Genomic DNA, 24648 nt, shown 5'->3' with positions numbered 1-24648 from the left:
TGGCAGCATGCAAGAGACTCTGTTGGCTAACAGCAGGAAAGCAGCCTGTGATCAAACACACCTGCACGTCCCTGAGCTCCCCAACCCCTGTGCAGGGACCACAGCACTGTGGAGCAACCCATCCTGAGCTTTAGCCAATCAACAGAATTTCTGCTAAGGTACACTCTGAAAACTTGTAAGAGCAGTTTTACCTTTCAGACCAACTTTACTGCACAGCAACGAGCAGCTTTGCAGAGCCACATTATTACCCTCCTTAAACAGCCCTTACTTTTAAGGTCTTTTCATCTATAAATTTAGTTCATACCTTTGACACCGCTTCTGACTATCCAAGAAACTGTACCATGAAGCACAACATTAAATGATTCTTGACAAAATTATGCATCGCTATCTGCCAGTTTCTAAACAGGTATTATTAAAAAGACTAATTCTCAAAGTACCGCACTTGACATCAATCTGCACTGCCTTGGCAAAAGGGGCAAGTCTGTTATGATTCTGATTCCTTAAATACCAGCCAAGTTGGCTCAGCAGAATCACAGTGTTCTTCTAACATTCACAAAGAGGAGCACTTCAGAGGAGTTCACCTGTGTTGAAACCTGGAACATGATTATTTTCTCCTCATCACATTAAGTGGCTCAACTGAACTAACTTTTGAAAGAAACATCTGCAAAGCTCTGTCCTGCGCCTGATGATGTCTTAAGACATAAGGATAGCTCATTCATGCTCAAAACACTGACAGAAAAAATGCAATGGATCCATCCTTCAGTGATTGTCAGCATAAACAATCTAGAAATGTCCTCTTGTTCATAATTCACTGCCTCTACCACTCTGTATGAAACCTATTTTTTTTTTTTCTAAACCAGATTATTTTCCAGTAGGATCACTTTCCCAATCTCTTTCACCGCACAGCTCCCTCAAAGAATTGTGCCAGCACAACTGAAGCAGCAATGCAGGCTGTGGAAATGGCATTCCAGTAAAATACAGCTCTGTCAAACCACAGTCTTGGAAGTCAGGTCGCTCAAAGCTCCATTATTGAGTCTAGCCAAGTTTACTCAGTCTTTGAGAGGAGAAAAAAAAAATAATCACCAAAGGACCATACAAATGAATGAGATTTATGACAAATTCCTATCAGAAAGCCAAGGGTGAGAGCACATTCTGATGTTTATATTTTCTTTTAGCTTCATGGCAGCTTCCAAAGAAAACACAGAAGAGATGACTGCTCTCCCAAATCCTCCTTCCTGTCAGCAGTGCAAGTGCCCACAAATCCAGTTCTTCATAATTTCTCCAAATTTAACAATCTTGGGGTAAAACTGACACAATGCTATTATTTCACAAGTATTTACAATGTGCTGTATGACATAATCAAGTATCTTTGTTGTTTTACTAAACAGCATCATTTTTGTTTTTTAAAAAAGAGCAACAAAAGCTGCCAACAAAACCCAGGAGATAATCCATGGCCTTCCAAATACTGAATGTTATTTTTACAACTGTAATGGTTACAACTTAAACATAAATAAAAGCCTTTCCCTTGCAAAAAACAATAGCTTCAGGGTAAAGTTTACAAGAAACTCTGGGGTAAGACACTCTTGCCCTGTTTCAAAACCTTCCATTGATTCTGCCCCCAAAGTGGGCAGCTGCTCACACTGAACTCCATCACTTTTCCCAATCTAACTGGTCACCCAGGAAAGACAGCAATGGGGAGTTTCAGTCAAACCAGTTCCCAAATCACAGCAGGCTCCCCCCACCCCAAATCATGCCAAATCAACTAAGGAGCAAAATGTTTGGGAGGAAAAAGTAGGTAAGGCTGGGACTGGTTTGTGCCAGCACTGATACCAAGGAAAAGCGAATGGAACCACAGCTTTAATTACAATGCTAAAATGCAGCAAGAGCAGGGAGGTTTCCAGCCTAACTTGTCCTTTTTATTCTTCAATTCCCTATCAGACTCTCCAGTAAAGAAATGCTTGCAACACCTCCAGACTATTCTATAGCTAATCTACCTACTCTTTAAATTCACTGGAATGATGCATCTTAACACTACTCTACTATATAAATAGACATCTTTGAAGACATCAAAGTAAATGCAACTTTTTTTTTCCCAAAATACTTGCAAGGAATGCTATTCCATTATATCCTTGAACTCAGATGATCAGGAGCTGCCAACATTTAACTTTGTACTGCTACAGAGGAAATGAGGAAGACATCTTCTATGTTTCAACAGACAGAGCAACATGCTTTTCCCTCTCCTTCTCCTGGTCACCAGCTGAACAACAATACAAGGAAAGCTAAAGATCATGAATTTCACAATCCTGCAGAATGTTACATCTAACAGGAGTTCACCACATGTAGAGGTTTTACATTGCTGCTCTTCATACACTTGAACTTACCAAGGAAAGCTGCCCATTCATAAGCAAGTAATCACTGTTCTTCAATATTTAATTAACACAGAACTTACTCAAAAGCCTGAGAAATGCATGTAAGATTCAGGAATGTTTTAGAATGAAAAATGGGAAAGCTAAAGCTTGGTCGCAGTGGATAATCTCTTCTGCCACATCATACCAAATTTGTACAGTATAATATGTAAGAGCAGTGCACATGCAATACAGTCACTATTCTCAGAAGCTAAAATAAGAAAATGGCAGAGTCATCGAACAACTAATATTTCCTTACATCGGGATAATAACTGAACATAATCAGTATCTGCCATTTTAGAATCATACCCTACACTGACCCCCAATGCAGTCTTGAGGCAATCTCTACTTTCTCCTCCTCAATTTTGACCTTCTTTCCTATTTAGATTTCTGGAAATCTCAACCATGTATCTCACTATCCTAACCTCAAAGTGACAAAGGAACAGATGATGCTTTTGCAACACATTTCACATTGGAGACTCTTAATCTTATTCAGAAGCCGCCAGTATCATAAAAAGCAGCTACTACCACAGCGATACAGGCAATGGGTGCTCCTGGACTAGGGCCTGGATCACCTCCAACAAGTTTTCAAATAGTGAATCAAACAGATTCTTCCCAGGAAGAAGGTTAGAAGCCAGGAAAGCCACATCTTGGAACTGCCACTGAAACATAACCTATGGAGCCTACAAGATATATTTGGTTTGCAAGTACAATTATTCTTACAACTTGCAAATACAATGCACCAAAACAAACTGAGCCTACAACTTCCTTTTTGATAAGTAAATGAATCTTAAATGATTAAAAAAAATCAAAATTTTTTATAATTAACCTTAAAAATTTAGCAAAATAGTTATTTGCTTAGATTCTTAAACCATAAACATTTTCATAAAGGCTCAACAAAAAATACACATTTTTATCCTTGCATTAATAAATTCATTACAAAAAATAAGAATATTATTTCAGTGCTGCTATGCTATACTTTCAGATGTGTGCAGAAAGATGTATCTGTATGGATATACATTTCACAAACATTCATAAAATGGCAAAAAAAAGACACTACATACACCCTGCCCCCCTCGAGAATGTTGATGTTGAAGGAAATTAATCCCAAGAGCCAGGCATGTCTTATTTTATTTCACTTTCCAACGAAAACATTCTAATGGATCCAGGTATGTACTATAATTATTTTCTTTGGTACATAAAATAATATTGACAATACGAAACAAGAAGATCTAGAATGTAAAGCAAGGGAAAAAGACTACTGGAAACACAGCATATACGGCCAGAGTAATGGGAACTGGAGCAGTGGGGGGGAACTGCACAAAGATGGCAAAACATAGAACCTCCTCACCAGGCCTCAACAGACTCAAGACTTTACATTCTCTGGTAGTCCCACTGACTTCAATGGGATGGATGACCTAGTGTGAAGAATTAAGTGTCTGCACATACCTCTGCGGAACTGAGAACTAGGACAGAAAACAATTATTATATACTAATTATTATTGCATATTAAAAAAGTAATGTCATCAGTACAGAAACAGTAAGTGAACAAAAAAAAAAGTCTATGATGCAACTGCGAAAAGAAAGAGACCACATCTGAGTTGATTTTGTGTACCATGTTATCGGTTGCAGTAATCGATAATTAAATTATTATCTTATGTCTAATTATTCTTGAAACCCCAAAATGTCTTATTCCCTGGAAACCATTCTCCATAATTTAAGACCTACTTTACTACTGAAGTATTCTGTCCAGCTCTTATTTGCAGCTCCAAGCCAAAGGCAAGATGCAAAAAAACCCAAAAGTTTCCTGGCAGTACTTATAGTAGACCATAAAATGGAAACAAAAATAAAACTCTCCTACTCTAATAACACCAACTGGGTAAACATGCTAAGGCTCTTGGTAACTACATTTCAGTTAGTTTCCTAGCAGCAAAAAAAAGAAAATAATAATAATCCTGTTTTAGCTGAATACAAAAACGAGTCAAAATCATTAATCTATATAGCACTGGAAATTCCTGAGCCAAAACGTGGCTTCTCCCTTGACTGACTCAGACACTCAGGCACAAAACCAAATTTAAAAAGTTAGAAAATTTACTTCTGGCCTAGCACCTGCAACAAGGCTGAGTGAAAGCGAGTGCCATTAATGCTAATCCTCAATCGTCAGCTGCCGGTGTGTCCCCCAGACCACGTCTCACCTGCTCCGGGCGGGAGGTCTCTGAGCGGGGCAGCCCCGCGCTGCTCCCCCCGCAGCCCTGAGAACTTCGCCCAACTCCCACCCCAGCAGAGCTGGTACAGCGAAGTGAGCGGAGAACGCCACGACAGATTTTGTGAAATTGGTAATTTCATCGCAAATCAAAAGAAGTGACTCGGCCTCAAATTATCGTTTTCTTTCACACTCGCAGGTTGGAAACGAACCCCACGCGGGCTCCAGCCCACGGGGCGATCAGGGCTCCCAGCACAAGAGAAATGAAACGCGCACGGGTAACACCTGGCCGTTAGCGAACCGTCCCCACCCAACTCCGGTGATGTACCGGTTGGAACAGGCCGGCCCGCGCTGCGTATCCAGCGCGCTCCGCCGGGACTCCGCTCCCCACCCCCGCCGGGCCACGGGGACGCCAGGAAGCCGCTGCCGCCGGCCCGGGACAGAGACGTGTCCAGGGCGAGCCCGGGAAGAGGGGATACCCCGGGAGAGGCCCGATCCCCCAAGGCCTTCCCCTTCCCGCCTCCCCACCCCCTCCCGGGGCCCGCAGTCACCCCGAGCAGAGCCCAGGGACGGAGTAGGCCGCACCGCCCGCACCTCACCGCCCCGCCACTCCCGAGCCCCGCCGCCGCGCCGGTGGGCGGCAACCGCGTCCCCCGGCGGCGGAGCAGCGGGCCCCGGGCCGCCCCGCGGAACGGCCTCACCTTCCCACTGGCTTTCTGCGAGCCGCTGGGCGCCTTGTCCGCCATCTTGCCTCTCCCCTCGCTCAGCCCTAGCGGCGAGGAAGCGAGCGCCGATCCCACCGAGTCCGCGAGCGGAGGACGGAAAGCCGATGGCCGAGCCACCGATGGGGTGGCCTCCGCCGGGGCGGGGCGTGTGCCTGTGCCCGTGCCCGTGCCCGTGCACTCTCCTCAGCGGAGCGGCAGGGCAGCCCGGGGGGCGTCGGCTGCGCGATCCCCCGCCTCGGCCAGGGCCTGCGTCCTTCCTGGGCCTCCTGTTCGCACATTAGTAGAAGAAAACCCAAATGAAGTCGCTAGGCGACCCAAATCTGCCTGGCAACCAGCTGCGCTGAGGCGGGCAGCGGCGAGCTGCCAGCGGCGGGAACCCGCGCCCGCCCGACACCCGCGCTCCCGGCCTGGCCCGTGAGGAGGCACCGGCACCGCCGTCCGTGTGAGGGACAGGCGGCCCCGCGAGAGAAGCCCCGACGCCAGGGGCCGGTGTGCGGCCGCCGTGCTGAGCCGCGGTGCCTGTTTTCCTACAAGACACTAGCGGGGGACAGCTGGGGACAGCTCAGGCTGCCCACCAGTTCACCAGTTATAAGCTCTTCGCTATCGGCAGAGGCGTGTGGCACTGGGAAGGCTGCGAGGCGGGTGTCCTGTGTGTGTTCGCCATGGGCCCAGATGTGTTCCAGGCAGGAAGGTCTCAGCCGGGATCGGGCTGGGCAGGACGGACAGTGCTGTGCAGCTGCAGGGTCCTGTGCCTCGGCCGTTCTGCACAGCTCTGTCCATTTCCATGGGCACCGAGCAGTGCATGGTCATGCAGTTTGGAGGCTTGCATCTAAACCTAGCAAAGTGAAATGGAAAGAACATTGTCTTAAACAACATCAAAATGTTCCATCAGGGAGAGAAACCCCAGGAGTAAATAATGAAAAGGACAGCACTGCAAATTCTCTGGTACTGGGTTTGGTAGCATACCACTACAGCCTCTTTCTTTATTGACATTATAACCAGAGGTCACATTACATTTATCACGGGTCTTGCATCCCTGTGCTTTTATGGATTTTCAACATTACATGGAAGATGCTGGGGTTGAGGTAATACTTGAGGTAAAGACAGCAGATACACAGCAAAGAATGAAAGCTTAAATCCACCAACTCCTGACACCTCCTGCCCTGGGAGCAACAGGAGGGAGCAGGGCCTACGCCACTGGCCACATTTTTAAGTGGAGGAGGAAGTGGGAGCTTCCAGAAGGGGCAAAAAGGAGGCAAAAAGAGAGTGAGAAAGGCAGGGGCAAATGCAGAGGGCTGGGAGCTCAGAGAGGAGGGCAAAACACTCAGGAAACCTGCACCCAGCTCTGCCGGGAGATGTGCTGACAGAGCATGTGGCTCTGCCCGCAGCTGTCCTTAGGGGGACGGACGGTTTAGCTGTGAGTGTTCACGGCCACTGTCACCGTGCGGCTCCTGACACTGGCTGTCACGTAAATCACGACAGGGTGGAGCAGGTTGGTCAGCGGAAGCAACGCCACAGCCATGTGAAAACGAGCAGTCCGTCGGGAGCCGGAGCGAAGGAGAAGCGACTCCCTCAAAGCCAGAAAACGGGGATGAATCCGTGCGAGCAGTAGCGCGGGCACGCGTACAAGCCCTTCCGAGCATTTCCCGTTCCCGCGGCGCGGAGCGGCCCCCCCGGCGGGGCGGGGCGGGAACGGCGCCGTGCGCGCGGGCTCCGGCAGGGGGCGGGCGCGCTTTAGCCGCGCGCCTCAGCGCGTGCCCCCCGCGCTGCACGGGGTCACGTTCGTGACGGGATTTGTAAGTCACACAAAAAATAGCAAATTAATAACACTCATTCTCCAAATTGCTTTACGCCGCAGTCAAATAAGTGGCTGGCCAGACAATGCGGCTGCAATATAGAAAAGGTGAGGTAGGCGAGGAAGGGTAGTGTGGCGGAAATGTACATTTCTCCCTAGTTTTCAAGCCTCCTTCCACCATTTGCAGAATAACGATGAAAAAAAAATTCTGGTAATGGATTGGCAGCTAAGCATCAAGAGATATTAGATGTTTATTGAGCTCCCTTCAGCAATAAACAATGACAACAATAAGCATTTTCTATACTTATAGCTGACACCATGACTTACCGTCTAGGATCTCACCTTGCACTCTGGAGGACAGCTCTCCATTTCTGCAACCATCTGCACAGCTTTCTGTGGGCACCTCAAGGCTTTGCACAGATGTGAAGTGGGGTCACTACTGGCTTGGAGGGAAGGAGGAAGAAATAAAGCCCACCGCTTGATTTGGGGACAATTCCATCGATCTTTTTAGGAGTTTTAGAGCTCCAAACTTGCCCACAGAAGAGCCCTTCCCCAGGAAGGAATTATGTTGGCCAAGGAGCTTTAGAGATGGATTAGGCAGAATCTTACTGTTTCAGAATTCAAGTCAGGCCCCCCTTTCCCCCATATTTCTCACTGCTTTCTTGAGAAGCACTTCACTAGCTTGCAGAGGCACAGGATTAGTACCATCTGTGACCTGCTTTTGGAATTTTTTTTTACATGGTAGCGGAACAGGTGCAGCAATGAGTTGGAAGTAAACCAGCTGGGGAAGTTGTACTGGATAGAAGGGGCACTTAGGGCCATGCGAGGAGACAATAGATGCTGGTCAGTTCTCCTGGGACTGCGTTAATAAAGCTGGTACAAAAGAAAGACTGATGCTTCTGGATAAAAAGCAAACATTTAACTGGAAAGAGGAACATACCCTTGGATGCTAGAGTTTTGTTTAGAAAATGTGTGCTCCATTTGGCCTCAATCCTTTTATTTAATCCACCTCATTAATCCTTTTTAATTATCCACTTCATTGTTTAAATCCTCTGCTTACTGTTCAGCCTCTATACTCTTTTGTAATTAATAAACTGCACCAAATTAACTGCACCATGATCCAGAGCATGCTGCAAAAAACAGGAAAGATACAGTTAGAGTTCCAAAGGTCATATTTAAAGATAATTTTTCAGAATGAACTGTATCCCTGCATCTGTGCTATTTATAACACATTGCAATAGCACAGTAGCATACATGCACAATTAGTGAGTGACAACACATCTGTGTCTTGAGCTCAATGGGAGAGGAAGGGGAGGGAGGAGAGAGAGAAAGAAAGGACACAGCAAGATGCAGAAATCTACAGAGAATTAATGCTGGAAAGTGTAGGCTAATCATAATATTAAAAATGAAATATTAGACATTTTTCATTATAATGCAGTATGTCTGGTTGCATGCAGACCTGGGAGTTGTTTATTAACTTTTGTTACAATGACAGATATCATTAGGCAATATACTAGGGAAAATAATGAATTATCATAAATAATTAACACTAAGCTACATTAAGTAAACCACATGCTGCAGTGAACTACCCGTGTCTTTCTGGCTGTTTTTTCCCCACTTTCAGAGATCTCTCCCTTGCTCTCACCCAGGCCAGAGCACCACTGAACTGCCACAGGCCTTTTGCAAAGGTGGGTGTGAGGGAAGGGGAGAGGAAGAATTTAACATGCTGTGGAAGTTCTCTATCCTGCAGCAAAGGAAGCACATTTGAAGGCATGACACAGGCAGATCAGGAGTAGGACAAAAGCATAGCTGCTGGGTGTACAAGTTTGTAACTCTCTGAGTAATTTCATGCTCTCAATAGCTGTTCACGGATCCTTAAAGCCACAGGCTGCGTGTGGTGTTTCCCCATTGCTTAGGCAGCAATCTTCCAGCTTCTTTTCCCTTATTGCACCCTCCATCTCCTCCCACCCCTGAGACTTAAAACCTCTAGGCAAGGATTCTAAAAATAGGTAGATGCAAACTCCCCAGTGTGCTCGCGTGTTGCTAGGATCCTGCGTGTGTGCCGCGTGGGCAGAGGCAGGCAGCATGCACAGCTGGAGCACAGATAGCCTGGGCTGCTATGAGCCACTGGGCTGAAGTGAGATGCTTTAGCCGGGACCCCCAGAACAACAAAAAGAAGAGTCAGAGAGGGTGGCTGGGAGAGGACAATTTGGCTTCAAGGTCCCCAGCAGCCTAGACTTGTTGCTGCTGCTCTGTCTCCTGGCTGAAGCAGTCTCTGTTGCTCTGTCTCTCAGTGCTGGTTCCCGACCTTCTGTCAGCTGCAAATCCTGTTCTGGTCCTGTCATTCAGCAGCGACTTTCCCTCCCAGGACTCCACTGCTCTCCTGGGACATGTGTCTTATCAGGGAACCTGGGTTCTTTCTCCCCCTGGGACTCCTCAAGTCAGTCGCAGGTGCAACGTCTGACTTGTACTGTCTGACTGAGAAAGGTTTGTAATTTGCAGTATATTTTTCAGACATTAGTGCGAGTATCAAATGAAGGCTTGATTCCAAAAGTTCTCCTGTAGCTTCTTGACAGAGAGAAACAGCCTGCTTGACTGGAATCCAGATGTGCAAATGTATCAGCTATTTAAAAGCATGGAAGTTCAAGATGAGTGTAACAGCAATCTTTGTCCATACCGAAAGTCCGCACTTTCAGCTTACAGTTTGTGCTCTGGAAAACATTCTCACTCAGCGCATACAAACAAAACAATTTTCTTAGCTATGTACTTTATAAGTGAGGGTTCAGTCCTGCAATCCTTGCAAAGGACAAGTTTTACTTCTCTGGAGACATTCAAATCCACCTGGACACATTCCTGTGCGATCTGCTCTGGTGAACCTACGTTAGCAAGTGGGTTGGACTAAACGATCTCCAGAGGTCTCTTCCAACTCCAGCCATTCTGTGAGCCCCTGGTAGATGGAAGAGTGATGGATTCTGACCACAGAAAACATATGGGAAATATGCATACACCCAATATGCTATTCTTCATCACAGTGAATCTAATTTCACTGCAATGCTTATGTTCAGATCTGCTGTTGTCCAGAAAAACACGAGTTCTACCCTCAATCTTAAAGAAAAAAATACAACCAAACATTCAGAGAAATTTTCTGAAAATGAGAAGCGCTTTTTCCCAGTTTGTGTTGTTCAGAGTATTTTTCAGATTATTTCAGATTGATTTTACTGATGATTTTTAAACCACAAACTGAACAAACTGAAAATATTCAACTTGAAGGTAAAGAGGGCAGAAAATTAGAAACTCATGGTGAAAGAGAGGTTAAAATGAACATTACTACGCAACCATAATGGTGTCAGTTATTGTTATTCCCTTTACCATACCTAGCCTGTCTCACCTCCTAGTGAAGCTTTAAAAGACAATTATTTTTTTAACTTTTTGTTATCTATTAAGGTTTTATGTTTATAAAGTATAATTATCCCTAATTAATTACTCAAGAAGGAGAAAATTATGCAAGGATTCCTGTTTATCCTGTCTGAAAAAGATAATGAGGGAGAATCTCTAACAGCAAGTCAATATCTTCAGTATCAGATCAAAGCATGGTGCCCACTCAATTATTATAAAAGATCATAATCACTGCAGTAGAAAGTTACACATCAAGACACTATTTTCATGAGATTGATACACACTTGAGAAAGGATTAAAAAAAAAAATCACGTAGAACAAAAGGACCACATTTGTATGTATATGTATCCGTTAAGATGTTCTCCCAGTGAAACTGCAAGCATGAGCTACATTAGATGAAGTTAGACCAGGCTAAAGCCTTTTTTTTTTCCCCTAACACCCTACTCTTCTTAAATAAATAGAGCCAAATCCCACAAATTCTCACTGATGGTCAGTGGAGTTCCACAGAAAAATGTCAGGACAGAATGAGATTTACTGAAGAGATTTTAGTGAAGAAGGATAAGAATCAAAAAAAAAAAAAAAAGAGGTTAAATTATTTTATTCAGATAAAACTTCTTATTAAGAAAGAAATTGATAAAATCTGTCTTGAAGGTGAAAAATAGAAAGGAAAAAGAAATGAAAGAGAGAGACAGAGCTGTATGGTAGAGGATTACATCAAGCAAGAGCTCTTAGGATTGATGTTTGCCAGTGTGAGTGGGGTGAGGCTGAAGGTATATCTTCAAAACAGATTTTAAATTTTCCAAACACCACCATTGGTTGTTCACAAGAGGACTTTCTCTCTAGTGGTAGATTTCGGTTCATTTCTTTACTCAGAAAGGCAATGGATAATAGGAGGGCTCAGTATGACTGCTTCGCTAGTGTGCTGAGTATGCTAGATTGCAAAAGGTGAAATTAGGTGTTTTTTTCCTAACTAAATAGCATAATTTCATTGAGGAGGATTGAAGTAATTTAGAATATCTTATCAGGCTTTTGATAGTTCAGACAAAATGATACTTTGTGAAAGGACTTCAATAACGAATAAAACAGAAGTATAATATAGAAACTAATGCACATTTAGTATTTTGGCACATCTTTTTCTTTGAGTCTTCAGCCAGCACCGATCAACGTTATCTTCCATTACTTACCTCATTAGGCAGTGCCTTCACCAGTGTTTTAGCAGTCTTCTCAAAGGTTATTTGGAGAGAAAGCCTGCAGAAAATTCTACACATGCTAGAAGAAACCCTGGTATATGCTGACCATGCCCTTCTAAATATAAACCCTGGTTTAGAGAAATGCACTGAGGCCTTTCCATGCACTACATTACGTGGACTCCTCTCCATGACCTCCAAATGCCCTGATCTTCTCTTGCCTACCACAAAATAGTCATGTAATACTAACCTTGATGGACTACATATGAATAAGAGGCTATTTTGAGGTTGTAAGTGCTTTAAATTGTAAGTTCCCAGCACACTGCTCCACAGCTGGGCTTGGGAACAGAATAATTAACTCAATGTGCGATGTATGCAGTAGTCTTTATGAAAGCCCCATTTGTCCTCAGAGACCGTTCTCCCCTGTGAGGAGGCAGCCTTAGAAAAAAGCAGAAGAACCAGATTGTTAGTAACGAGTTTCATTAACATGGCTGCTAAAGTTACATTGCTGTCACTTGGTGATGATGTGAACTGTGATCTTTAGAAACTCTGGGATCTCCATGGCGCTTTCTGGCCAAACAAGGAGACCCAGGTTATGCGTGTGACATCAGCAGAGCACTTGGGACAAGGCAAAGCTGGATCCCTACACAGAGACAGAGAAAAGAATATTTATATTTTACGCTGCTTGTATTTATCTGTAGCTCAGTGTTAACAGGTAAACCCACTAGTGACAACACAAACAAAACTAAATAGACTCCATATGCCTGTGCTTCCTCCAGGAGAGCTGGTAAGTACAAGTCTCTCAAGTGATTCTTGGCTCAACAAAACAGAAAGCCATCATCCCCCTACATATTACTGTTAGGCGTCTTAAAATATTATGGGAAGACATCAATAGTAGGGACTTATTTCCAGACATTTATTTTCTCTGCATATCTCCACCAGTGCCCCAACAGTCCAGTGGCCACTGGGACTGTCAGTCCTGAATGACAAGCAAACCGCACCTGCTCCTCCCAGCCTGAGCTGCCCCCACAAAACTACAAACCCAGCAGGTGTCTCTCCCAAGAAGCCAGGTGATGCCTCAGCACCCCCTGAGGCAAGACTGCTGAACACCTCCCACTCCCCTGAAAGTCTGGAGGTTGTAGGAAAGTCAGAACATGTTGGATGAGCCCCGCTGCAAGGCCAGCCATTCCCAATCCGCAGCGGATGCTGTTGTTCTTTAGACACCATCTGTTGCGACAGCTGCTGGTGGCTTTCCAACAGGCTCTTTAGCGCAGGTCTAAAACCAGACTGCTCCGAGTCACCCACCTCTCCTTATCTGACCTTCACAAGGGAGGCTGAAGATTGCGGTGACTTCAGTCCTCTTTCCTGGGGGCTGCAACAGCACTCATGACCATAAACTGAAGTATCACTTAGGGACTGGCAGAAATAATCACCAGAGCCCTGCTGGGAGTACCTCCAAGTGTGGTGTGGTGTGGTGTGAGCAGGGCAGGGGAGGCGGCACCTTTTAGCTAACAGCCCCCTCCCCACCAGGTGCATTTACACTGATGCAGCAAATGAGCCAGCACCCAGCTTATCTCTTCTTTAGGAGGGCCTGTCTAGTGCAGCGCAGCCCATGAGAAGCCTGGCCAGGGGCTGAGCATGTTTCATTTTGTCCCAAAGAGCTGTTGCTCTGCCTCAATCACACATGGCAGAGCCCCTGGTCCGTGGGGCCCTGCTCACTGTGGGTGCTGCTGAGGCTCACCGCACGCAGGATCCACAAGGCCCTCTCTCTGTCTGTCACTCCTCAAGGAGCATGACGCTGGTATGGCCCTGTGCTCTGCCCAACGCCACCTCTAAAACACATTGGACATCAGAGCACACTAGGCCCGTTATCTAAAATAATCAGTCAATTTAATATTTTACCCTTCCCTTTGACTTTTCAGAACTGTTTAGTTGTATTTATTTTCTTAGCAGGACTCCTGTATAATTTTTATAAACATTATGAGCAGAGTCACCAGGCTGCCCTATTTTTGACAGTTCCGTAAAATCAATATTTTTACTGTAATGCAAAAATGCATTGAAGATCTCTTTCAGCAACACATTTTTACTACTTTTTTTGTGGTACCTATTACCTCCTTGTTCAGAAGATTTTTCATGTTGTAATAATTCACTATCGAATAGAAGATTTTGATAAAAATCTTTAGGCAGAGTGTCCTACCTCCACTAAACCTCAGTTTATACTGTATGACCATACATGTATATCTGAATATCACCGTGGAATACAGACATTTGAAAACCTAGAGCTATCAGATGTTTAAGATGATCTAAAAACAAACAAAAAGGAAACACATTGAAACGGTGGAGACCAATTCCTTACTCTGGCTCCTACCTGCACTTGTGAAAGTTACTTACCTTTCTGCACTGCCTTCTATCTACTTCAGATGCATTAAGGTACAGTAGCACACACACAGTGATTGCTCCTGTATTTTTATATTCCAATTATGTAACTGTGCTGCTTGCATAACCACACCAACGACAAATGTGGGATTTGTGTAAGGATCAACGCAGAGCAGCTACTGTCAGCCCATTGACGGATAATGTCACCAAGAAACCAGGTCTCAGGCAGCCTCACTGAAGTACACACGGCAGAAATCCGCACAGCTACAAATGTCCACTGTCGGGGGGCATTTCCCACGTCTGCCCCGCCTGCTGGGGACCTCCCAGCCCCGCGGGGTCACTATCCCCTTGCTCGGGGCTTCTACTCGGCTTTTGCCACCAGCGCTGGCGCAGCCGCGGCCCCGGGAACAGCAGGTGCCGATGCTCCCTTTGTGCTTCTGACACCAAGACGCGCCCGAGGGAAGAGCGGGTGCAAAGCGGGTGTCCCTATCTCCGGGACTCGGAGAGAGCTGCCGACCGGGCCCGGCGCACCCCTCGCTGCGGTGAGGCTGTCCCGGGCCCGCCCCCCCGCAGCGGCCGCATCAATCATTAACGGCGGCTCGGGTGTCCAGCGCCTCCCTCCCCGGGAAACCCTACCCGGGGCGGAGGGGGCGTCTCTCCCCGCTCCCCGGGAGCACTGGCTGCGTTGGATGCGCCGCCGGTTTCCAGTTACCGCGATGCCGGGCGGCGGGGCGGGAGGAGCCGCGGCGGTGCCGCCACTGCCCCTGCTGCAATGAGTGATGCTGCCGGGGGCGGCGGCGGAGGAGGAGAAGCGCAGAGACACCGCGGCTCCTCCGCCGGCGGCTGCGGGAGCGGCGGTTTCACCTCGGCCGGGTGGCGGCGGCGGGGCGCGGCGGCGGGCGGCGGGCCGGGGGCGGCCGGGAGCCCCGGGGCCGGCGGGGACAGCAGCATGCCGGCGGGAGAGGGGAACAAGGAGGAGGCGGCGCCGCCTCCTCGCCCTGCAGCCCTGTTGCGGTGGGACGAGGTGCCCGAGGACTTCGTGGAGTGCTTCATCCTGTCGGGCTACCGGCGGCTGCACTGCTCGGCGCAGGAATGCTTGGCCTCGGTGCTGCAGCCCACCAACGAGACCCTCAACTTCTGGACCCACTTCATCCCGCTGCTGCTCTTCCTCAGCCGCTTTGGGCAACTGCTGCTGCTGCGGGGTGCCGGGGATGTGCCCTTCCATCACCCGGCCCTGCTGCCCCTCTGGTGCTACGCCTCGGGGGTGCTGCTCACCTTTGCCATGAGCTGCACGGCCCACCTCTTCAGCTGCCTCTCCCCACGCCTCCGCGCAGCCTTCTTCTACCTGGACTACGCCTCCATCAGCTACTACGGCTTTGCCAGCACCGTGGCCTACTCCTACTACCTGCTGCCAGGGCTGAGCCTGCTGGACGCCAGCGCCATGAGCCGCTATGTGCAGCAGCGGCTGGGCTGGCAGCTGGACTGCAGCCTGCCCATCGCAGCCTACCGCGCCCTGGTGCTGCCCGTGGCCTTGGCACTGGCCGTGGGCTGCACGGCCGCCTGCTGCCGCAGCCGCGCTGCCTGCTGCGCCTACCCTTTTGCTGTGCGCACCTTCGTCTTCGCCATGCCGCTGAGCATGGCCTGCCCCATCATGCTGGAGAGCCTCCTCTTTGACCTCCGCACCCGCAACCCCACGCTCTTCGTCTACTTCTACCGGCGCTACTGCTGGCTGCTGGTGGCCGCCTTCTTCAACGTCAGCAAAATCCCCGAGCGGATCCAGCCAGGTCTCTTTGATATCGTGGGGCACAGCCACCAGCTTTTCCACATCTTCACCTTCCTCAGCATCTATGACCAGGTGCACTATGTGGAGGATGGGCTGGCTGAGTTTCTCAAGGCACCCTTGGCTGTCCCCACCTACCTGGGCACCGTGGGGTATATGCTGCTCCTGACACTCTGCCTGGCCATGGTTGTCAGGAGGTTCCTCAACGTCACAGACCTCTGCAAGCAGGACTAGCTGGGCTGGCAACCCTCAGGACAGCAACCACCGTACCAGTTACCCTTGAGCTGAAGACCCTTGGGCCAATGACCTTCAGACTGGTGACCCTCACACCGGCCCCACCATGTCCTGAAGATGCTGTGAAACCTGGGGGAAATGCACCTGTGGAAGAGCCAGGTCCCTTTTGCAGAGGGTCGCCAGAGAGAATGACCACGGTGGAACTGCTCGTGCTGTTTAAACTACTAGGTTACCAGGGGAAGCAAGCAAACGCTTACTGGTATGTTGCTGCTTAGAGTATAAGCTGAAGTAATTTAGCTCTGCTACTAGGAAGAATGCATGAACTGTGAATGCCACTTACTCATTTTGTAACAATTAGGTTTAAACTAGCTCCGCCTATACATATATATATTTATATATTTAGCTATATATTTATTAGCTACATATATATGTATATATATATGAAGACATTTGTGCAATGATTACTCATAGACTTTTAATCAATTCCTATGTGAAATTTCCTAGCAGATTATGCACTGACATTTATCTTCCTCTGTGATACTGTAACAGGCCTTTGCAGTCACATACTGGATTTTAAATGCAAACAAATCGATAGCTATCTATAGTTTCTAAGGTCTTGCAGCCTTTTCAGCCAGGGAACAATGGATTTATCAGAGAGAGGAAAACACCTGTGAATTATTACAGAATTAGACAGGCAGTGAGTGGTCGGTGTAGCCACTCGGCTACTAAAATAAAATAGATGGATATGTAGAATAACTGAACCAGAAAGGGGTCAAGCTAGTTTAGAGTAGGGGCGGGGGGAAATGAAGGGCACTGCATAATGGCATGGCTTTTCCCCCAGCAGGTCAGAAACATCTGTCGCATTAAGGGGGTTGCTAAGGGGCCCCTTTATCTTCCCTGGTAAATCACCCCCAAATCAGCCCTTTAGAGTCAAAGTCAGATGCCAGACTTTCTATACGCCTCTGCCAAGCTCAGTGGGAGTTCTGTGGATGTAAAGAGAATAACTGATGCATGAGATCTCATTCTGGATCTTTTAGAGACTTACGTGGAACTGGTTTCTTCTGCTTTTTAATTAGAGCACTCTTTCAGATCTGCCATCGTAAAATTAGTTGCAGAATAAGGTACTGCTGAATCTGAGTTCCGGACCTAAAATCTGTCTCTACAAGTACTGGATACTGGCATTTTCTCATCATTCCACACCTTTTCCTATTTTGATTAGTTGTGGCTGCAGCCGGGTGTTTTGCAGTCCTCTTTCAGAAGCTGGGGGGAGGATGCGTGTCAAATACAAGAATTATGAGATATTTTCCAAAGCAGTATCTTTTCACAGCAACCCAGGTATTATCCTTCTCCCACAACAAACAGCTAACTATAGATTGAACTTTCTATATGAAGAAACATTTTTGTAAACTATGTGCAGATTTTAAATGGATGCATTTTGATTTTGTCTGACATATGCAATAATAGTACACAAGGGGGTTACAACTTGAAGTTCAGGTGAGAAACTGCTTGTATACCCTGTTTTCAAAAAGAAGAGTGGTATGTCCTCAGGAACAGTGGTGTCACACTGCACAATAGTGTAGTGGCTCTTTAACTCAGCCTTTTTGCTCCCGTTGTGAAAATACATTTCTGCTTGGATCTTTCCCATTTTCAAAGACATGGCATCTGAACCCCAATAAAATGGTTTGAGTCCAGTCCCATAGTCTTCTATAAGAGAAAGTCCCCTTTGTTTATACTGCAAATATAGGAAGGACTATAGCTAGGGATTATGAGGTCAAATCCTTAAGATGGGTCAGAATCATCAGAGAAACCAATAACTGATAAGTCCTGTACCAATGTCAGCTTTGTAAAGATTGCCCTATGAAAGTGTATAAGCTAAAAGAAAATTACACCCACTTCTTTCTATCTTTTATCTCAACCCATTTTAACTTTAATGGTTTGGATCCTTTTGATTCTCAGTGAATGATGAGAACGGGCTAACAAAAATACGTATTCTTTCTGCTACTATATAATTTGTGGAAGGATCACATGTGGTCTCTTGAAGAAATTGGCTAGAATTTCCTGAAACATCAGTTCCCAAACTGCAGCCTCTTGAGATATCTCTGGTGGGCCATAAAAACCAGCATGGCCCTATGTGGCTGGCTGTGTTCTGTTTTCATTTGCCAACCTGCACTAAAAGAAAATTAAAAATACATGACATATTTTTAATTTTACATATTTTCATTAACTTTTGTCATAAACATGTTATTGCTTTATTCAGCTGTCAGTGAAGCAGAAAATTGTCTGCACCACTGGGAGAGGAGGCTGGTCCACAGTACTCTCATGCTTTGAAATGTGCTTTATATTGTGGAAAAAGCCTGGAAACTCACAATAGAAAGCAAATGGGTCAAGATCTGCAACCATGTCATCCTATGAATTTTCACAACTGCAAAAAGAGGCCGAAATCTTTGAGATGTGGTTGTATCCAACTTAAAATAACAGAAGCATAGCAGTTAGAGCCCAATGACTCATCCAAGTTTCAAAACCAATTATGCAGAAAGGGTTTGCCTGGGAGATGCCACTAGCATGCCCAACCAGCAATTACAAACTAGGAAAGAAATCAAAAAGGCTGAGGAGACCAAATCTCAGCACTAGAAGACATCTCATAGAAAAGCAACAGCGGAAGCCAAATGTAAAAAAAAAAAAGGCTTTTAAAGCATGTTGTATAATGAATTATATTTGTGCTTGTCAGTCACAATGTAGAGGACATCTCAAGAGGCAATGTCAAAAAAGGCTGTTGCTAACTTGTAAAAATACATTTGATATTTGCAGTTAGGCCACACAGGGTCGTCTATATATATCTCAACGACAGATAACAGTATAAAGGTTGGATTGCAACCAATTGAAATTTTACTGGAATCTCACTGCTGTTATAAGAGTTGCCTGTGAGCCCCAGTCATGCTGCAGATGTGGTACCTGGCTCTAATATTAAGAATATTGCTTAATTTAGAAGTTTCTATTGGCAAAACGTTGAGGCATGTGTATGCGCCGAAGCACTTTGTGGAATTACTTCTAAACGCTGGTCGCAAGTACTGCTCTCTGAGCTGCTGTAAGCAGGCTGTATGAATGGGTACATGGAGATGTGATCAGATTTTAAGAGTTCTAATTACTGTATGCTTGTTTAAAATGTGGCTACAAATTTAGAAGTTGCAATAAGTGTGGAGAATATCTAGGGAAATGCTACCTGAGTGTCTGTGTTTATTCAGTGAAGGACACGTACATAGATAATTGCTCCATTTACCATGTCCGGTCACCAGTCTCCGTAAATATGGACAGGACAAAACTGAGTAAAAATGTTAAAAGAGGAACAAGACATCTATAATTCTAGTGCTTGAATTTGCTCATGTACAAGCAAATGTCAGCAGCTGTGTGGCTTGTAAGGGAGTGGGATCTCTTTTTGTTGTAAAAGCACATGTGGCTAAACATCCGTAAGCATGTCCGGAGCTTAGACAGGAGGTCTAACCTGCAGACCAGATGCATAAGGACATCCTAGAAAATGAACTTTTTTGCAAAAGTACCTGTCATAATGATTTTATCGTCTGGGTACCTGCCATAAGGTCTACACTATGGACTTTACAGATCGTCTTTAAAACCAAAAAGGATTTTCAGACCTTTTGTGGTAGAATCTGTATGGGGATGGGGGGCGCGGTAAGGACTGGAGCACAAGGCGTGGCCTGAAAATGCCGATGAGTCTTTCAGTCTTTGGCCAACACTGACCTTCAGACTGACACACCTGTGCCAGTGTGAACTGACAGTTGATGGGGCCAGTTCCCAGAGTGTTGGTGGCACAGACACCCCCCCTTGCAATCACCACGTGCCTAGAACTGCACTCTACACGTATTCCATACGCCCAGTCTCTGGGCACTGCCGAGTAACCTGCAAGCTTTAAGCTCATCTTTGTGTAAGACTAATGTACCTGGTCTGTAGTGAGTAGCCCATATTCTCTGGTGATACACCATTTCTTCTTCTGCAGTGTAGTCATTTGAATGTCACTCTCCAGGCTATCTGTGCAGCTCTGAGCTGCTTCATTAGCACGACTGGAGTCTGCAGTCTGGAAACAAAGGGAAAGGTTTCATCAGCATGCTTAGCAGTTAAAAGTAGAAACACATTGGGTTTTGCTAAAATGATAGTTTTGCCCAGTTGTCCAAGTGTTGCGCTTATTATTTATTTGCTGAACCCAGCTACTATGTTGGGGTTTTGTCAACAGTGCCCCTGTAGAAAGTGAAAGTTTTACTTCATGTTTAAGTAAACTCTCTGAGGCAGCACATTCATAAAGTATTAGTGCACTTAACTCAGTTGATTACCATCCATATGCCTTACGGAAGGAAATCACACCTGTAGTAATTGCCCAGATCATACTGGTTTTTATTGCCTATGAGAGTCAAAATGACCAAGTGGCCAGTAACAAGCTGAGGAGTCAGGCACTCCTGGGTTCTTGTACCTGCTTTGCCACTACCCATTCTGTAATCTAGGGCAAGTTATTTGAACTGTGTTCATTTTGAATTAATTTAAAACACTGGAATTGTACCAGGGTTGAATTTGACCCTCTGTGTCTCAGTTTCCACATCTGTAAGATGTGGAGAATATACCTTACCTACCTCGCAGGGTTGCTCTGAAGACTAGCTAATGTTTGTAAAGCACTTAAAAATGCAAAACCCTCCTAGGTGCTAAGAAGAAATATTATTGAACTCCGGCACAGAGAATGTTTTGTTTTTCCATAGCTCCTCATCTCACAGGGAGAGGAACATGAACGTTTCTAGATCATGAACTCTTGGGACAAACCTCATCACTGTCCTACTCCTAGGAGGTTCACATCCTGTGTCCTTTGGCAAAATTTCCACTGGCTTCAGGCAGGGCGCAATTGAGACCTAAGCTGTAGCAAGCAGGCTGACTGAATGCTTAAGGGTCAGGAGTAAAGAAAAAACATACAGGAGATAAACATTCTTCTCTTCAGAAGTTCTCACTGGTGGCTTGTACCAAGGAGCACTGTAATGCTGACATGAGGCCTCCTTGTTCATTTAGCCGTGGATTGTATTCCAGTTACCACAAAACAATGGAGTAAAATTTCCCATCAATGTCTGTAAGACAATGATTATGTCTCAGTTGCCATTGGGAATTTCAACATACTCCAAGCTACTTCTTATCAGAGTAGAAAGACCTTAAATAAATGAAGCTTTTAAATAAACATGTGCAATCATTTGGGAACATAAAATTCTATTGATCAGACAAACAACTTTGTCTTTTCCCCTCCTGTTCCCCAATATCAACAGCATGGAGCCAGTCCTATTCTTGAGCAAAAACTGAACTTGGATCTTCTTATCACTGATGTGTACCCTTCCTTTGCTGTAGAGCCCTGACTAATCATCCTGCTAACCCACTTTGCCCTTGTCCTGGAAGGACTGATATAAACAGCATGACTGAGTAGAGGACGATGTTTTTAAGGGCTTTTATAACTGGCAGCAGCAGCAGAGACCAAGAAAAAAAAAAGACAATGAACAAAGACATCAAAGGGTTTGAGTGGTTCATTAAGTCAAAGCTTCTACCATTAGAAATTCACCCTATCCGAGTATATTCCTACCTTCTGTTAGACACCTGTAAGTCAGGGCTACACAACCAACACCCAGGTTACAGCTGAGACTTTACTTTCTTCTCCTCGGATGAGATGCAAGATGCTGAGGAAGTGTCAGACACACTGAAAGACACAGACCTCCATTCAAGACATTTCATGTCTTGGAGCTGGGTGTGGAATAACGTGAAATCATTTTCACAACTGGCTTAGACAGATGCTGCTTCATTCCACTGAATTCAGTAACAAATTAATGACCCAGACAAAGGAAGCAGGCTTTTGCTCGAAGTTCCCTGCAAGGAAACACCACCAGCAGATTTCTCTTTCAGGGGCCATAGTCAGAACACGGAGGATTCTGAAGTAGGGCTTCGCTATTTCATATGAACACCTTAGGATTTGTGGTTGTAGCTGGGGTTAATAGTATGGATAAACAGTTTATAGCAAGTCAAGTCTGCCTGCTAGAGATTCAAGCATGCTTTAGTAGGAGGTATCACATTTAAGGGTCTGTGCATGCAATGAACAAAAAGTGTGAATTTCGTTTGGTTCTGTTGGGAGGGTTTGAAAATATACTCTTTGTACACTTTTGGATGCTGACTACTGTATATGTAATGACTATGCATTTTTAGAAAAAAAAAAGTGTGAGTTATAAATAAAGTTGATTCTGAGTACATTTTTGCAGAAATGCATTTATAAAGCTTTTTCATTTCTTAATATAAATTACTGTGACACCTGTAGGATCAAAAGTGTGTTGAATGTAGCTATCTTCAAACACAGATGATGTTAGCGTAAGTACAGGAACTTCCAATTCTTTTATAGTGGTGTTGGTATTTTTGTAAACACTATACCACTGCAAAAGTATTGTTGCCATTTCATTGCCTTTTACATTTTAAAGCAATAAAATAGCGTCATTGCCTTTTTAGTTCTTCAATATCCATGCTAACTAACTAATGATAGGCATCCCTGTTTTATTAAAATCCATTAATACATATAAGGAGATCAGTTTTCTGCCTGCAGTGCTCACTGAAAAAACATGAAATTGGTAGCAACAGCTATGTCAAGAATCACAGCAAAATATTGACTGCAAAATTAAGAGACCTATTTGGCATCAAATAGTCTCCCATTTGGCAGACTAGGAATGTTCCAAGTGACAGAATATTGTTTTCAGTCCAAGTCAGGCACCAAAAAGCACTCAATGAACTGCAATTACAGAAAGTATCTGCTTAAGCCTTCCGTGTCAAAATTGAGCAGAACTCAATGTAGCCCAGCGTAATTGCAGGAGCCCTCCAACACTGTTAAAGGCTGAACACAAAAGAAAACGGCAGGAACTTCTAGTTGAAGTTTGTATAATTCCTTCAAAAGTCCTAAAATTCTTGAGAGCTCTCACTTGCAGACTTTGTACATCTTATTTGAAATATGGTAATGACTTCAAGTATTCAATGAACCCAGCAAAAACATCCCTTGCCACCTCACAAACGGATGCTTCAAAAGACTGCATCCTACTGTTGACAATTAAACCCTTTCCTAATGTTATCAGGAGGCTCTGGATCTGACTGCTGGACATCAACACGCTGGAGGAAAACCTCATAAAACTGATGGAGCCTGTAAGGATGGCAAAATACTGAGCAGAATGGAAAACAATGGAAGTCACTGCCAGGACAGGCAATTTATTGAGGTCAGTACCTCAGCCTGCAGTTGAGATGGATCCATAGTTGTGCTGATAACCAGCTGGAAATCTGAAGGCAATCTACGTTTTGTTACCATGAGATCACTTCTCTGACAAATGGCCCAAAAAGTCAGGACAGTGTATTTGTGGAGGAACAAAGGGACATTTGACACACGGCTTTAATCTTCAGATTTTTTGTCTCTCATCATAGGATAACTTATGGTTAGTAGAATCTGTGAGTGGAGATGAAACATTAAAAAATTAAAAAGCTAGTAAAAACGAAAAGCAAATCCGTATTAATGCTAAGGCTAAGTCTTGGTTTCGGTAAGGAGAGCCTCTGGGGCAGACAACCACAGATGCACTCTTCTGCATCAGAAAGCTCGCTATTACAAGGCAGATTTCTTATCAAGAGTGGCAGCACACTTCTGTTAGTGGGGAGCTGGAAATATTTCTCTTGCCATGCAGCACAGCCTTTGGCTGTACGATATACGCTTTGCAGGAGAATGACACAGCAATATCACACAATTTTTTGGAGAGTAAACAATTCTATAGAGTTCTCTAATTCGAGTCTCCCCAGCCTCCAAGATCTAATTTTTTATTGTTTGTGTCCCTCCTGATTGACGAAATATTAAAATATATTTTTCCTTCATTTTTGGTGCTAAACATACTTCTCATCTTTTATCCTCTGTTTGCTAGGAAGCATCTGTTCTCTGGCACTCTTCTCTGTTGTCCCAAGGAACTGGGCAATGTCACTTGTACAACAAGAAAAACCTTGATTTTTTGCCTCTTTATATGCTGAGCTATCTGCATCCGTAGTCCTGGGGCTATGGAATTAAGTCACTGGCACAGAGTAGTGTCTCAAGATCTCAGCTTTCCTTCTTAGCAGCACTTACAAAGACAACTATGAAATGTCAACGGGGTGGATGACAAGCAGCAATACCTGAAGCACTCAGAAATAATATAAATAATGAGCAAAAGGTAAACGGGTCCCTGGGACAGATTCTCTGATACCTTTGTACACACAGACATTCTCTCTCTTATTATCCCAAATTTAGTAAAGCTGATCAGCGCATGTTTAACTTTAATATGAATATATGTTTATCTTTGTTCATTCACACGGTGAACTTTTCCTCATGTTTAAGAGTGCTATACAAGCACTAATGAGCAGACAGTGCCAGGGAAATGCTGCCAGCAAGAGTCTGGCACAGCAAATTCAGCCATTGGGCCCAAAGGCAGTGTCCTGCCCTCCAATACCCAAGACTCGCATTCTCACCTCTGCCTT

At 45.2% G+C, this 24648-nt stretch overlaps 3 protein-coding genes across 3 annotated transcripts in view; 2 read left to right on the top strand and 1 right to left on the bottom strand.

Moving 5' to 3' along the window:
• The window catches only part of U2SURP (U2 snRNP associated SURP domain containing), a 46466-nt gene extending 41043 nt beyond the window's left edge, over positions 1-5423 (bottom strand). Inside the window, exon 1 of the mRNA XM_065844117.2 lies at positions 5310-5423. Coding sequence (XP_065700189.1) covers positions 5310-5354 — 45 coding nt within the window. The 5' untranslated portion in view covers positions 5355-5423. The remainder of the gene's footprint in view (positions 1-5309) is intronic.
• An 8996-nt stretch (positions 5424-14419) lies between these two features.
• On the top strand, positions 14420-16101 carry PAQR9 (progestin and adipoQ receptor family member 9). The gene has a single exon (XM_071812527.1). It carries the CDS (start codon positions 14860-14862, stop codon positions 16099-16101), a length of 1242 nt encoding a protein of 413 aa, XP_071668628.1. The 5' UTR covers positions 14420-14859.
• A 68-nt stretch (positions 16102-16169) lies between these two features.
• The window catches only part of PCOLCE2 (procollagen C-endopeptidase enhancer 2), a 53407-nt gene continuing 44928 nt past the window's right edge, over positions 16170-24648 (top strand). The window contains exon 1 of the mRNA XM_071812526.1: positions 16170-16360. Within this exon, the coding sequence (XP_071668627.1) occupies positions 16170-16360 (191 nt within the window). The remainder of the gene's footprint in view (positions 16361-24648) is intronic.

The sequence above is a fragment of the Patagioenas fasciata genome, chromosome 9 (assembly GCF_037038585.1).
Source record: "Patagioenas fasciata isolate bPatFas1 chromosome 9, bPatFas1.hap1, whole genome shotgun sequence".
In the NCBI taxonomy this organism is placed as follows: domain Eukaryota; kingdom Metazoa; phylum Chordata; class Aves; order Columbiformes; family Columbidae; genus Patagioenas; species Patagioenas fasciata.
This window is presented reverse-complemented; position numbering and strand designations above follow the sequence as displayed.